Here is a 15,640-nt window from a genome sequence, read left to right as displayed (position 1 = left end):
CCAAAAAACTGTTTGTTCATACTTTGCCATCCTAGTGGGTATAGAGGGAGATTATAATAGTGTGCCGAGTGCTGCAAGGCACTGTGCCCAAAGCATGGCAAGCACAGCAATGCCATGTAAGGGTACGTGGTACACTAATACAGTGTCCATGTCCACATTACAACTGTTTGGGCATTTTAACATGTTCGGCATAATGATCATGCCGCTATTGTGTGTCGGCATTTCAACTGCTGGTATTGTTTACCTGTGGGGATATTGACCATTGGTAATTACACCAGATTGCCATAACAGTGTCAGCCAAGTGATTGTCTGTATTTCAATGGTCAGTTATTCATACTGAACCGACCAGGTGTGTGGAGCTGTTCACACACTGCAACCAGCAGGGATGTCACAGTCGACAGTAATTATTGGTCAACAGTGAAAAGGTGGACACATGAGAAAGTTTGACCTGCATTAAGTAGGCACAAAGAATAAATCGATGAAAAAAATATCAACATGAGTTTATGTTTTTGTGTCTAGGTTGACATGGACACCGTATAAGTGTACTGCTTCTCTCGACACACTATTATAGTCTCTCTACGTCCACGCGAATAGTTACGTATGATCAACCACCTTTTTTTTGGTGGGGGGGGGGGGACATGGAACCTTTTCCATGTCGACCAATAGTGGACAACCTACTGAATGCATTCCCAACCACCCTAGGTTCCCATTCTCTGTGAGGTTAGTATTCCCCATAGAATTGCATGTAAAAGCCAAAGTTGCAGTCAGCAGCTGCTTGCCTGTTTTGTCTAGCACTTCGCATTAAAGCCAGATATCAAGGCCCTCCCATTTTTGACCTTTATGAATGGTGTGTTTGCCTCAGTTCCACAATGACATCACCTTTCTTTGGGAAACATTTGAAAGTTAAGCTGTATTGGTGACAGGATCTCCTGCCAAAAATGTTCTAAATTCTTACCCATTTTCAACAGAACATAGTATAATGCATGAGGAACATTGGTGTGAATGTCAGTAATTTATTTACTGTTTACTGTATATAGTGCACACATTCCGCAGTGCTTTACAATCTATATTCCTTACTACATGTACACACATTCATTCTAGGGTTAAGTTTGTTGGGAGCCATTTAACCTACCAATATATTTTGGAGAGTGAGGAAACCGGGGCAGCCAGAAGAAATCCACACAATTAGGGCCATGGTGGGAAACGAACCCATGACCTCAGTGCTGTAAGGCACCATCAGTTTCAATGCGATTGGGATCCCCAGCTTACACAGGTTATGGCTTTGCATCCCTACCTGTACAAAACCCATACCTTTAACCAGACAGACTGTTCTCTTGCCTCACTGCTGCTACCAGAACTCATTATATGGAAGACTTAATACTACATTTAAATCCAATATGTCATCATCGACAGAAGCTTTATTTGTGAATCAAATAGCATTTTAATATAAAAGCCACAGTGTAAAGCTTACATGATATGTGCACCCAGCGAGGTCACGATGGCAAGGGAGGGTGGAGATGGGGCAATCCTCAATTGTTCTGCATGTACAGATAGAGAACTCTTGCCAAAGACCCACGGTAGTACGAATAGTTAACAATGTAGTGCTTACAGGCTAGGGACGGCCATCGTTGCATTTGCCATCGATGGAAATTCTGCAACTGGCCATCGATAGTGCTAAACTATGCAATGGCTGACCATCGATATTTTTACATATCGATGGTCAGCCATTTCGTTTGATTGATTGGCCTGTGGGCCAATCAAAACACGGGGCAGGGCTTCGCGGCTATGCTCCGTGTCCCAGCACTTTGAAAAAAAAAAAAGCAAAACATTGTTTTGCTGTTCCATCGATGGAGGGAAACCATCTGGTTCTCCCCCATCGATGGCAAAAGTATTCGACATCTGCCATGAACCATCGATGGTCGATAGCCATCCCTATTACAGGCCAGACAGGATGCAAGATGATATTAACACTATTGTTATGGTGCATATCAGCTCATTTATAGGGGTCGATCCTATTAGCCAAGATTAATTCGCGAGTGCAAAGCATCATGGTACTGGACTCACAGAACTCGCACAGAAGATTTCTGCAGGCATAATACTGCATATAAGCAAGACTGAAATGGCAAAACGAGTGTAGGAGCGGCTTTTGCTCCATGCAGGGTTGAATTAAAGTTTTGACATGTGAGGTAAATTGTTTTAATTCACTTTTAATTATTTTATTTCAATATGTATTGAGTCTGACAAGTAGGTAAATCAACACTGCTCATATTATGTAGCAAAAACAGAACTGAACCTAAAGTGTGTAGGGATATCCTATGGAGGCACACTATCCACGCACAAATATGCGCTCTCAGCCCAGGGGAGTCTACTGGCAGTTTACAATGTCCTCTCAACATCTGCAAGTGGAACATTTTTCTTTACTTCTCTTAGAAAGATGAATAAACAGAACATGGAAAATATGTCACATTCCAAAATCGTCAATTCTTGCACTGAAAACTATACTAATATATTCCAAACTTTACACTCTTCCTTTAAACATAATATGGTTTAGCCCATAGAAAGAAAGCAGCACTTAGGACTGAATGACTGATGAAATAGAACGCTGCGGCAAAATATGAGAAACATTTGAATCACTAGACGGCTTAGCACTTGTAATGTGCAGAATACACAGACTGACTCCGGTAACTGGACACGGAGTGTGGACTGCCCGTACAATGCGGGTGACCCGTGGCTTCCTTTACGTGGTACAAGCATCCTCTTTAAAATAATGCACTAGTCTCAGTGTAGAGATTCCATATGAGCATCAAAAAAGAAACAGCAAAACTATTTCCAAGTCATGAAGAGTAAATACCAAAAACCATTTTAATATTGGATACAAATATTGGCATGGATAGCAATCAAATATCCAAACAGCTGTGTGTATGATTGCTAAGCTATGAAGCCGCATAAGCTTTTATTATAGTGTTCATTCTAGCACCCGCTATCTTTGAAAAACCATGCAGTTCCTCTTCCCTGCCTGGGGTGTCGCTGTCTGCTGTAGTGCTTCTAGCACAGTGTGGAGTGTAGATCAGCACTGATATCCAAGCCAGACCTGTGCTACTGTAGCAACACCACAGCAGACAGAGACACCCCACAGGCAGGGAAGAGGAACTGCATGGGTTTTCAAAGATGGCGGGTGCATGAATGAACACTATTAAATTCTAAAATAGTTAAATAATAAAAAAAGATCTAAGCAACTTATGGATGGAGTTCAGAAAAAAAGCTTACTTCAAGTCTAGAAATTAGCAGCTTAATGAGTTTTCCTCATATTTCAAGAGGCAGATTGGTATTGCCCATAAAAAATAGGACTTCACCTGCTCAGATCACATGAGGAGGGAACATAATGTGAGACCAGGAAAAAAAAACAGTTATGGTAAGGCTACTATAATTCTCTATCTCCTTTTCAGTACACCTGTGGAGGGCATATTCTGATGGCAGAGAGGAGGGGGGAGAAAGGGGGAGGATGATAGTGAAATCAGAGCTCAGATTAGCATTCCAAAGCGCCTCTGTTCACAACATTTTGTGCCATGTGATTGTGGTTGCCATGGTAGTCACATGACCTTGAAAAATATCTGAATTATTCAATCTAAACCAGGCATGTCCAAACTGTGTCCCTCCGGCCGTTGTGAAACTACACATCCCAGCATGCCTTGCCATAGTTTTAGCATTCCCTAACAGCAAAACTGTGGCAAGGCATGATGGGACTTGAAGTTTCACAACAGCTGGAGGGCCATAGTTTGGACATACCGGTTCTAAACAGTCAGAGGCAACAGGCCAATGCTAAATTGTAAACATGCTTTCTACAGCAATTACTTACAAATACTACATAAAAAAAAAGAAGGTTTTGTGGGATTTTATCTTGTAATCTTCCAATATAAGTACAGAGCCAGTTACTTAACTTATGCAACCAGATCCCACTGGAATTCATCAATCTAGACCATGGGTCTTCAAACTGCGGCCCTCCAGATGTTGTGAAACTACAAATCCCAACATGCCTTGCCACAGTTTTGCTATAAGGGAGTGTTAAAACTGTGTCAAGGCATGCTGGGATAAGTAGTTTCACAACATCTGGAGGGCCGCAGTTTGAAGACCCATGATCTAGACCAGGGCTGGGCAACACCGGCCCTCCAGATGTTAATGAACTACACATCCCAGCATGCCTTGCATCAGTTTCAGCATGGCCACATAGCAAAACTAATGCAAAGCATCCTGGGATGTGTAGTTCATTAACATCTGGAGGGCCGGTGTTGCCCAGCCCTGATCTAGACAGACAAATATAGGCATTGCTAGTTTGCAGTCATTGGCCTAGCAAATTTTCCTCCTGAACTAGAGTTCTTGACCGTTGAAAGCTTTGAGTTTTCACAAAGCCAATCCGGAATAATTTAGTATAAAGTTGCCAAATCACTACGTATTTGTGCAGCATTCATTTCAGACTTTCATCAAGACTGTATGTCACCAACTTTTTACCATGGCCTCACAGCTAGTTAATATAATAAAAAGAACACAACACCACTAGCCGGATGTATGACAAAAATCCCTGTTGCCTTTGAAACAAACATGATTTTGCAGTGAGCTGTCTGCATCCCACACACTCAACTGGAGACAATACACTTGCCAACTCAATGCTCCGGCCTCTACTGAGAAAAACAGGCATTTTCATGCACCAATACCCTACAGCATATGTGTGTGACTATGGCCATCAACTGCTTTTGCAGAACTACAACCTAAACATAGTCCTCTAATGTAATGAGGACTGTATACGGAAGGTTGCAAGCTATAGGCAATTAGTACAATTGACTTTGTACTGTTAAATATTAAAACATAACTTTCCATTCAAAAATATATGCCTACTTCCAGCCACAGACAGGAAGAGTTGGTCGCTTATATAAGCACCCAGAGGTGCCTTTGTTCCCTCCTCCTGCTGGGATAACCACTGCTTCTGGGACACTAACAACAAAAATCAAAAGCAGTGCTCTCTGCGACACCATACTTCCCCCTGTGTCCACTGCAGTAAATACAAACAAAAGTATCAGCAAGGAAAGTCTGGCGTCTCACTGCAGTACATCAGGTATGGGTCATTGGGTCGACAAATAATAGGTCAACATGCATTGAGTCAACCAGTAAGGTCAACATGGCTTAAGTCGAAATATGAAATAGGTCAACATGTCTAAGGGCGACAGGAAATACCGCCAGTCGGCACAAAAAAAGTAAAAGCCCATGTCGACCGGTTGACCCAGCCATTGTCGACCTCATGCTTGTGTTGAATTTCCAACACTGTCAACATTCAGTTGTCGACCCAATGCATGTCCACCTTATATGTGCCGAACTAGCGACCATATACCAGGACACCATGTTACCAACATGACTGCAGGTAGAAAAAGTGATGATTGCAGCAGGAGGGGACCGGAATCAGGTAGGAGAGCCAGGTGTCAGCAGAGAGCCTAGTCTCTGCCACCTAAGACGCACACCTCAAGAAAGACCCAGACCTGCAAACAAAATTAATACATAACAGAATTTAGATTTATTTTTTATATATATTTGTGCCAGTAGTCTATAACCTAAATCGGCAAGTGTACAAGTCGTTCGAAATAAATTGTACTGGCAATACAACCTAATTTTTCCATTTCATAACCACACGTTAATAGAAGCTACAACCATATTAACTACAAGCATGTGTGTGTGTGCATCAAACAATGACAAGTCTTTTATTTTGCAATTGCTTTAGAATCCTAAAGAATCCTTTAGAATGTAAGCTCTCACAAGCAGGGGGGTCCTCTCTTATCATGTGCCTGTCTTAGAATATATAAACCTCAACCACCCTGATTGCTTCAGTGTCCTGTCCCCTGATGTAACTATCCTTATTTACCATGTACTTGTCCTAAATGGTCTTGTACTGTAATTTATCTGTTTTTGCTCATTTGTGTATGGTTAGGTGCTGCGGAACCTTTGTGGCGCCATATAAACGATAATAAATAATATAATCCTCAGCTTTTTAACCAAGTTTTGCAATTTCTACATCGTCATCTTTTAGGGTGACATGCTTTGGTGATACAATTGCTAGTGTACACCGCCGCTTAAAGCGGATTATGCATCAACGGAGGGAAGGATTAAACTCCGGTTGTGGATAATGGTTAGATGTGTATTGTAAAAGGAAGCAATCTGACAATAGCATGGCTAGTAGCTTGGCCCAGCCCATTAGTCATTTGCAGGTAAACTACTTATGTGGCCACTGTTGGTTCACAAGATGAGCATCATCATTGGCTTTACCATCACCCATTACAAATAAACAAAAGCATTCAACTTTAAATGAACCATCTCTCCTGCACAGCAGACCCAAAAAATCATGGTGGGCCACCAGCAATGACTTCAGTAAAAACCAGAACCACTCTAAATCAGAGTAAGGTGCTGCTAAGGTGGCCATTCCCAGAATCTGTGGGATTCTGGGATATGGCCCCAAAAATGCTGGAATTTAAGTCCCGGGATTGGAGCTTCCAATCCTGGGATTTCGCTGCCTGGCTTCTCCCATCCCCGGCAGTGCGCCTCTGCGCAGCATGAGGAGGTCAGAGGTCACGCTGTGCAGGCCCGTCTGGAATGTTCTCTCGCGTCCTGCCTGTTCCAGGAGAAACCGCCCACCCACCGGGCACCCAGCAGCATCGCCTGCCCGCCCACCCGGCCGCACACGCACATGAGAGACCAGGAGACACAATATTTACAGGGAATGTGCATTCCTTTTAATTTGACAGGTTGATCATATAAACCAGTGGTTCCCAACCTTTTTTCTCTCCCATACCCCTTGATTAGACTTTTCGGTACTTGTGTATTATCACGGCGCCCATCGCATCGCATACCACTAATTAAGGTATACGATGGCACCCGATTTGAGCCTTTCCCCGGGCTGAGTGTACAATTTTAATATCGCATCGCATGCCATTATAATGGCATGCGATGCGACGCAATTTGGGATAATTCCCATGTTAAATGCACACCCAGACCCAATTTTTAATTGTATCCCCACCCTGATGGGTAATGAGTATGTTAAATGCCCCACCCATTGTTAACGCCACCCCACTATCAACGCCAACCGGAAGCATGGCGAGCGGCGGCGGTACGCATCCTCCACCCTTTTCATACCCCCACTATCCACGTCGGCATGGAGTTGATCTTATTTAGTGTGGCGAGCGCAGCGAGCCACCGAGCCCGAAGCGTGGCGAGCGCAGCGAGCCCCGTGAGGTGACGCGCATTACCTCACAAGTATTAGGCCTCCGCTCGCCACGCTTCAGGCTCGGTGGCTCGCCACACTATATACAATCAACTCCAAGCCGACGTGGATAGTGGGGGTATGAAAAGGTCGGAGGACGCGTACCGCCGCCCCTCGCGGGCTCACCACGCTTCGGGTTGATGTTCATAGTGGGGTGGCATTAACAATGGGGGGTGAGGGGAAATTTAACATACTCATTACCTATCAGGGTGGGTGTACAATCTAAAATCGGGTCTGGGGAGGCATTTAACATAGGAATCAGGCATCTGGGTGCCTGTACAATTAAAAATTGGGTACAATCACATCACATGCGATTTTTGGTTGTACAATGCCCTGCGATGGAAATCGGGGGCGTCGTGATAATACACAAGTACCGGCTTTTCATTGATACCCCCTCCTCTTATTTTGAAATATGGACAGTAATAAGCGGTATGCGGATCCTTATGCATGTCCTTATATTAAGGAGGAGCGGAGGATTAGTATACAGCAAGAAATCATGCCCTTCTGTGTCTAGACACTGGTTGTGTATTATCTCGCTAACACCGGTAGGATTAATGCCGCTGCTTCCTCCACCTTTGTCAGTGCTGGGCAGATGACTGCTGATGTCCGAGGGCAGCATGGGAAGCTTCCAGTGGATTGCTGGTCAGGCATATAACAAAACATGGTTTGTCTCCATGGCAATGGGTCATCTTCAGCCATCAAAAGACCTTTTCATCCTCCGCCATTACTAATATTATTTTCAAGTACCCCCAACTGGTCTGCAGAGTACCCCCAGAGGTACTAGTACCCCAGGTTGGGAACCACTGATATAAACAACAAGTTATTCTGACTACACAAAATGATATGAAATGCCTCAAGCCTGTTGGTACAATTCAGCAAAAAAAAAAAAGTACCACTTAATCTAAAGACATAATTTATTGTCAGAAAAGATTAGATATTAATAAAATTGTTTATTACATGACCCTGTATGGTGAGTATGAAAGCATAGAGAAAAGCTAACCATATTGCCAGTTTCCCAAATAGTCTTGAACATGCCTATATGGGGGGCCAACTGCTGGCCATCAGCACACTCCCCCATCCAATGACACAAAAGGCCCATCTGGCCAGTGGGTACTGCTGACCAGAGTAAGGTAAAAACTACCATAACCTGTGTATTGTACGGAAGAGCACCTAAAACAGGACTATGGTAACAGGGCCACTGACAAAAATGACTGCTTGCCGAATAAACAGAAAGCTGAGGGAGGGCGGGAATGTTCCGTAAGGAGAAAACATGGCCCTATACCAGGCAACTCATACCTATAATGCCTAACCCCAGCACCAAACTCTGCCAACAATATTTAAACAAGACCAAAACTTCTTTAACACACTTTATTTTTATTTTTAAACCACCTTGGTGATATAGGCTACAGGCTTATATCATAATATACTGCAGATGTAATTGTGTGCATTTCTTCTTATTTCAAGTTGGTGAGGATCTTAAGATCCATAGGGTCGACATGGAAAAACTCAACACATGCAAAAGATCAACATGGAAAAGTTGACATGAGTTTTCATGTTTTTTTGTATCAATGTTGACACCTGAACATGTGGAACCCCAATTAGTGAACCACTTTGCTCGCCATGCTTCCAGCCAGGGGCCGCACTCCACCACCGCTGCATTCAACATACTTTACCAGTCTCAGGGGGAGATTCTCTAAGCTAGAAATGCGGTAAAAACCCCGTTATCAGGGTTTTTACCGCATTTCGGGATGCTGTAAGCATCCCCCGCCGGGTTACTGTGGCGGGGGGGAAACGCCAGAAAAATCTGGCGATGCCCCATAGAAGCCAATGGGCTTCTATCGCAACCCTCCGCCGCCCCGCGCCGACCCCCCGCCGCCCCCTCCCCCCTCACCTGTGTCCGGGCAGCACAGCGCAGTGCTGCCTGGACCTGTGACCTCCTCCCTGCACTGATCCTCTTCCGGTTGCAGGGAGGAGGAGAGCCCGGCGCAGCAGCAGCAGCGCCGGGTGTGGGAGGGAGGGGAGAGCCGCCGGGACCTGCTGGGACCCGGCGACTCCCACCGCAAAGGACAGCTCTTAACGCAAGAGCTGTCCTTTGCCTTAATTATCGCATATGTTACAGCATATGCGATAATTAAATATGCGATGGGCGGCGAAGGGGGGCGGAGATTCTTAGAGAATCTCCCCCTCAGTCATAGGGCAGTATTCAATGAGAAAAGTTCTCCGTGTTTTGTGGAGAATTTGTGCTTTTTTCGCCGTGGAGAGAGGTTTTTTTTCTCCAAAGGCGAGCCACCCTATTCAATGTGAAATATTCTCCGTCTTTCTTAGTGATTCTCGCCGTCTCTCTCCGTGAAGAAATTCTCCATCTTTTGATGGAGAGCAGGAATGTGAACTTTTAAACTAAAAGGGTGTTTTTTTTAATTTTGGTGCCAAAAAATTAGGTTTTTTTTTCTGTGGAGGGCCATGTTATTTTTATTCATGTGCCTATAGCACATGAATATATATTTAATTTTTAAAAAAATATTTTTTTACATTTTTTTTTTTCTTTTTTTACACAGTGCAGCCAGCAGGGGGCCGGAGCGCTCGAGCCGCTCATTAGATATTCATATATTCACTGCACCCGAAGCACGTTCGGGTACAGTGAATACTGGGTCCCCCGCTGGCTACAGAGGGGGGCAGCCTGTGCTGCCTGGGTCCCAGGGGGGCCCCCTACCCTCACATATGTTCTGTGGCATCCAGGGAGACTTTAATCTCCCTGGATGCCACGTCCCTGTCAGCTCCCTGCTGCGGACGCTCGTCCGCTGCAGGGGTTAAGACTCGCCGCGAGTGGCGGCGAGTCTTATAAACATTGAATAGTGGCAGCAGGAGAGGCAACGAGCCCTCCGGAACACGGAGAGTGCACGGCGAGCAAAAAAAAATGCTCGCCGTGCACGGAGAATATTACCATTGAATACTGCCCATAGTCCACATGAATGGTAATGTATGAAAACATTTTTCACGTGTTGACCTATTGTGCATATGGAAATAATGCCCATCAACCAATAGTGGTCGACTACTGACTGACTGACCCTTTCAAGTGTATGGGCAACTACACAGCAGGTATTCCCACATTCATTGGGGGGCCTGCTGCTGCGGTGGTATAACGGATAGTGTAGTGGTGACGGAGACTGTTTATGTCCGCCAGAGAATAGAGCTGGAAGCCAACATTTTGTTCATAGCACCACATAACAAATTATCCTAAGTTATTGTCCTGCTCTAAGCTGTTTATATAGCATAACTCTGCGTATTTCATCAACTCCCATATCTGGCACAAACAATAGGATGGAAACCATATATAAAGATTAGCATAGAATAATAAAGAAACATGCGGACATGTCTGCCTTTCTTCATACATTGATGAATTCTGTATTCTAGTAACACGTTTCGGTTACTGTTTTGCGCCTGTTACTATGGAAGCTACAACTACACAGGATTGAGACAGTGCAGGCACAAACCTAGGTTACAGAATATAACAAGGCGCACTAAACCTACACAATGGATTTTGCTTTAATTATTTATATTCTTCACATACAAATAACACATGAATTACCTATTTTCAATTACGAGAGCAGCGTCCATTAACATAACATCAAATTTTTCTTATTAACCATTTGTTTTTTTTTTAAAGAAAGGAGCCATAATCTCTGTGTCAAACTCGAGCCGGCATTGGTGAGCGTCCACCAATACCCCTTTCACACTGACATATTTCCCGGGTTATTGCACATGAACATGCATCAACCTGGGAAATTAGTCAGTGGGAAAGGGTCCTGGTACATTATCCCGGGTCCAGCGTTTAGGGATTTCAACCCAGGTCTTGACCAGGGTCGGACCCGGAACGCACCGCTAAGAGATGCAGTCATCTCCCAGCACCGCCTCCAGCCCGGCGGGTGGCCAGTGTGAGAGCGCTTGCAAGCCGGTTCGCACCTGGGATTTTTTACCCATCGTGTGACCCGGCTTGCAAGCGCTTTACGAATATGAAAAGGGTATTAGTAGACACAGGAACGCAGTACAGCTTGGTAACTTGTTAGCAAATGGTGCCCATACACGGTGCGCCCACAGGTATCTCAACGCACAGTACAAAAAGTATGTGCTGCACATACTTTTTGTACTGCCCTCGGATCGCATCACATACAAAACGCATACGTTGCGATGCAATCTTGCCCATAATGGGCGCGATCATCGCACCGTGTATGGGCACCTTTAGAGATTGGTGCACGTTTTGACATTTGCTTGGGGGGAGAATTATCAACTGCGAGCACTAGTGGAGTTATTGCTGATAGCTACCAATCAGATTATAGCAGTAGAGATGTTAGCATTCAAAGGATCATTCCATTCAAAACTGAAAACACCATTCAGTGGAAAACCTTGAAGTATAGAAAAGTTTGCATTACAAACCTGGTGGCCACGTGGACCATGCAACATGGCCCTCATTAACAATCAGGCTGCCATCCACCTGCCTTCCGCTGTCCTCCCTGCTGTGTGCGGCAATTTAATAGGGCCGCAGCGCAGCTGGTGGCAAATCAGGGACACCGGTGAATCCAAAATGCTGTGCGCTCACCATAGCATTGAATAGTGTCTTCACAGCTCCCTCTCGCCATATCCAGCAAGTATGAAAAAGATCATTTTGCTTTCACTTTCTGTTAAGGAGTAATTTTGTCTGTCAAGTGGCCTCTAGTGGTGTCTGGCGGTAAAAGGATATCTTTAGGTGTATAGAGGTTTTTTGTCTACGTGCAATATATCTGTGTAATTGTATTTCCACTCGTGGAATCCTGCAAGATCAATAGTGATCGGTTCTTGCTGTGTTTATTTATAGATCGCCTCATTGAACACTGAATAAGTGCAGTGGCTATCCAGCAATGATGAGCGCAGGTACATTCTGTATATTTAGATTGCGGTAATTTAAAAAATATTTTAAAATAGCTTTACATGAAACAAATGGTCACACAGGTGGAGGACCAGACATACTAGTAATGGATACAAATCAGAATCAAATTTAAACGCCTATGGCTGCTGTACACACATACAAAATTCTCATTGTGGCAACTGTGACCTATACAGTGCCCTGCTTAGGTAAACAAACATGAAAGGGAGAGTTCGGAATTAGATTTCCATCTAACACTTTATTATAGCTTGCATTTAAGTTTTAACCACGTTTAATGCATTATTCATAATCAAACAGGTTTGTCACACGTCCACCCTGGCCACCTGCTGGTTGCTTGTAGTATTACAATTAACTTACTGAAAATACATGTGAACTGCATTCAAAACATATGTAGCATCTTGCATAAAGCTTAGGAATCATCCAGTATAAGCTGAATTTAAATAGCGATGTATGCTTACAGCAAGACATTATTCCTTGCTTAACAGGCAGTCATAAAAGGCTACATTGTTCTTTGGCTTTTTAAGTATGAGCCTGAGACACTGGTAAGTTGATATTATCAGAGTTAAACATGAAAATACATCTTATGTCTGGCACCCATGTTAATAAGGAAAGGTTTCGGAAAACCACAGCAAACGATTGGCATTAAATCAGACAGATGATAAAGGTTCAACGACAGGACATTACTGTAACGGTTTCAGAGGCAAAGAAAACAATCAGAGTGGAACTCAGGGGCAGATTTATTAAACTCAGTGAAGTGATAAAACGTCTTGTTTTTATCACCGGCCAATCAGCTCTTACCAGTGAAGTTACAGGCTTGGTTTGAAAAATGACATGTAGGAGCTGATTGGCTGGTGATTAAGACCAGACAGTTTATCACTTCACCGAGCTGAATAAATCTGTGCTGATTAATTTGCGACAGGACACTTGTATATTGCATGCGACAGAGTCCGTATACAGCGAGCACAGTCTCCTGGTGCATCCTAGCTGCATTGTATTGCAACCAAGATACATTTCTGGCAAATGCGAAGAGTCTCTAAATGCCAAGAAGGGCTGTGTAATGTGACGGCAGCAATGTTATATAGGACAACCCATCTGTATGTAAAGTTGTGTGCGCACTGTACCAGAGCCTAAAGACCCTAAAGACTGAAGGGACATAAAGAAATGAAGGCAATAAATGCCTTGTTATCAGATGCAGGATCTCACCTTCTGAAAGAAATCTTCACCACTTTTGCCTTTTCCTTCTGCAGCTGCTGTGAAAGGAAAAAAGAAAAAAGGTTTGAGCCAATAAAGTAACACTGCGTATACCAACGTTATGACGTTCCATGTTATAACTTTATTATTGACTGGCAAAATCTAATTTTCAAATTCAGACCACATATTGTCGTATGGAATAGAAAATATGGCGGGTACTCATTGTGTGCCAATGTTTCTGACAGTCAAAAATATCAGCAATTACATTTCACCTATTTAAGCTTTACGGATGACAGCCACAGACTGACGGAAAGCAGATTGGACAGCATCAGTTTTTGACAACACAGATTCGACTTACAAAAAAAAAAAAAAGTAGAATCTGCCCTTTTTCTAGTCCTTCTTATAGTCTAGGTACAGAGGTTAGTTTAAAAAAAAAAATTTACCGATTGCAGCAGGACTTATTTATGCCCCATTCCCACCCGGGATTTGGACACATGTCCATGCCGGGAGCAAACCGGCATTTGCGCCGTTATAAGCTGCCATAGTAACCCCGCAATAAGTCGTGTCACTGACATCAAACGGGGTGTCATCGAGGGCTGCAAAGGAGGCAGCGTTTGGAGCAGCCTATCGACCCGGGTTACACATTCACACAGCACAGCAACCCGGGTCAGAGAAGTGTTAAATCTTGGTTGTGATAAACCCTGGTTGACACGGCAATAACCTGGGTTGCTTTAGAAGGTCTGAAAGGGGTATTCGTATCCCTTATTTTAACAGAATGGGGTGAAAGATGCAGATTAAGAGGTAATAATTCAGAATAGGCTGCTGAATTGGAATTATTTTTATTAATAAACAACTGCAAAACAGTAAGTGAATAATTCCGTTAGTATTTTCTTTGGTCAGAAGTGTGTAATGTATTTCTCCATCAGTAGTCCCCGTGAGATGCTGGTGTTAACACTTGGGCTTGGTTACAGATGGTAGTTGCTAATCACAATGGAATATGCTGCGCTATATTAGAAACTTAATTAATAAATTGATAACACTGAGTGCCAACATCTGTGAGATGCTCAAAATATCCGTTAAAATGCCAGCGTCGCTCACATTTGTTATATAGATTCAAATAGAAAATGTGAAAAAAAAAGATGATATTTCCTATATTAGGTAATCATTACAGGTCATTATGATGAATAAAAAGGTTTCTTGGCAATTTACACACCTATTTTGACAAATTCACTTGGCACTCAAAGGGTTAAGAGGTTTACGCTGGAAACTGCGCGGTTGTTGGAAAATAATGCGTCCAATCAAGTTACTGAGATTTCTGGTGATCACCCTACCAGATGGGAAGTCCTGTTAGAAGGTCATTTTGGTATTGGGGGTACTGCATATAAATCAGCAGGCACGATCGGCCATCAGGATCTGCAGATCAGCGGGCTTCGATGATAGACGATCTGTTGGAGATCTCCTGTTGACGCCCGTCAATCTGCACATCCATGTCTGATTATGCGATCCCCAGCGGGATCGGGGGATTGGGATTCTTAAATAGGTTTGATATCCCCGCTCCCATGATGCAACAGTCAGGGGATGGCCATTAATTAAACGTACTTGAATATTCTCACCGTGTCTTATATAAATAGCCAAGAAATGTTATTCTGCCAAAAGGCATGCCTCAAATTCTTTATATGGTTTACGTATGAATGTGTTCATTATGATGCATTTGCACAGGACACCCCTCAGGTGTGTGAAGGTTTAAAGCATTCAGTATAAATCAGGACATAATGTGACATGGACGTTGTACAAGGAAAGAATTCTTGTCTCTGCAAAGGTGAGGAGTTTACTGCATCAACTACTCTGGTAACTAAATAATCCTTCAAACTAGTTCATGAACTCCACAATGCTTCAGCACAGATACGACTGTTCTTCAACTTACAGCATCTTAGGAAATTTCATCAATACTTTGTGAATATTTTCTCCTTTACTGCTCTATGGGAAACTGAAAAAAGTTTTCGAAATCTTAAGCTATTAAATACCACCGCAAGCTGCACTTAAGTAAGCGCACAGCGGCACCAGCATGTCCTGGATTTGCAAGTACAAGCATGGCTGCTTTATTCTTTCCATGCAGAAAGTTATAAAAACTGGAACCGCTCAAAAAAAAAAAAGTGGCTGTGGTGGGGGATCCTGGTGTCAGTGGCACGGTCACTCAAATGTGAGCAGTATTTCCTTGTACAGTATCACTGTGA

General features: G+C 43.5%; 1 protein-coding gene across 5 annotated transcripts in view; it reads right to left on the bottom strand.

Annotated features, from left to right (window-relative positions):
- Positions 1-15,640, bottom strand: part of BICC1 (BicC family RNA binding protein 1) — a 234,576-nt gene that overhangs the window by 130,800 nt on the left and 88,136 nt on the right. For 4 of the 5 annotated variants that reach the window (XM_083149110.1, XM_083149109.1, XM_083149106.1 and 1 more), the window contains exon 2: positions 13,419-13,465. In XM_083149110.1, the coding sequence (XP_083005236.1) occupies positions 13,419-13,465 (47 nt within the window). The remainder of the gene's footprint in view (positions 1-13,418; positions 13,466-15,640) is intronic. The other variant, XM_083149107.1, reaches the window with a different exon arrangement.

The sequence above is a fragment of the Crinia signifera genome, chromosome 6, assembly GCF_055691185.1.
Source record: "Crinia signifera chromosome 6, ASM5569118v1, whole genome shotgun sequence".
In the NCBI taxonomy this organism is placed as follows: domain Eukaryota; kingdom Metazoa; phylum Chordata; class Amphibia; order Anura; family Myobatrachidae; genus Crinia; species Crinia signifera.
The sequence above is the reverse complement of the archived record's forward strand: the minus strand, read 5'-3'. Positions and strand labels throughout refer to the sequence as shown.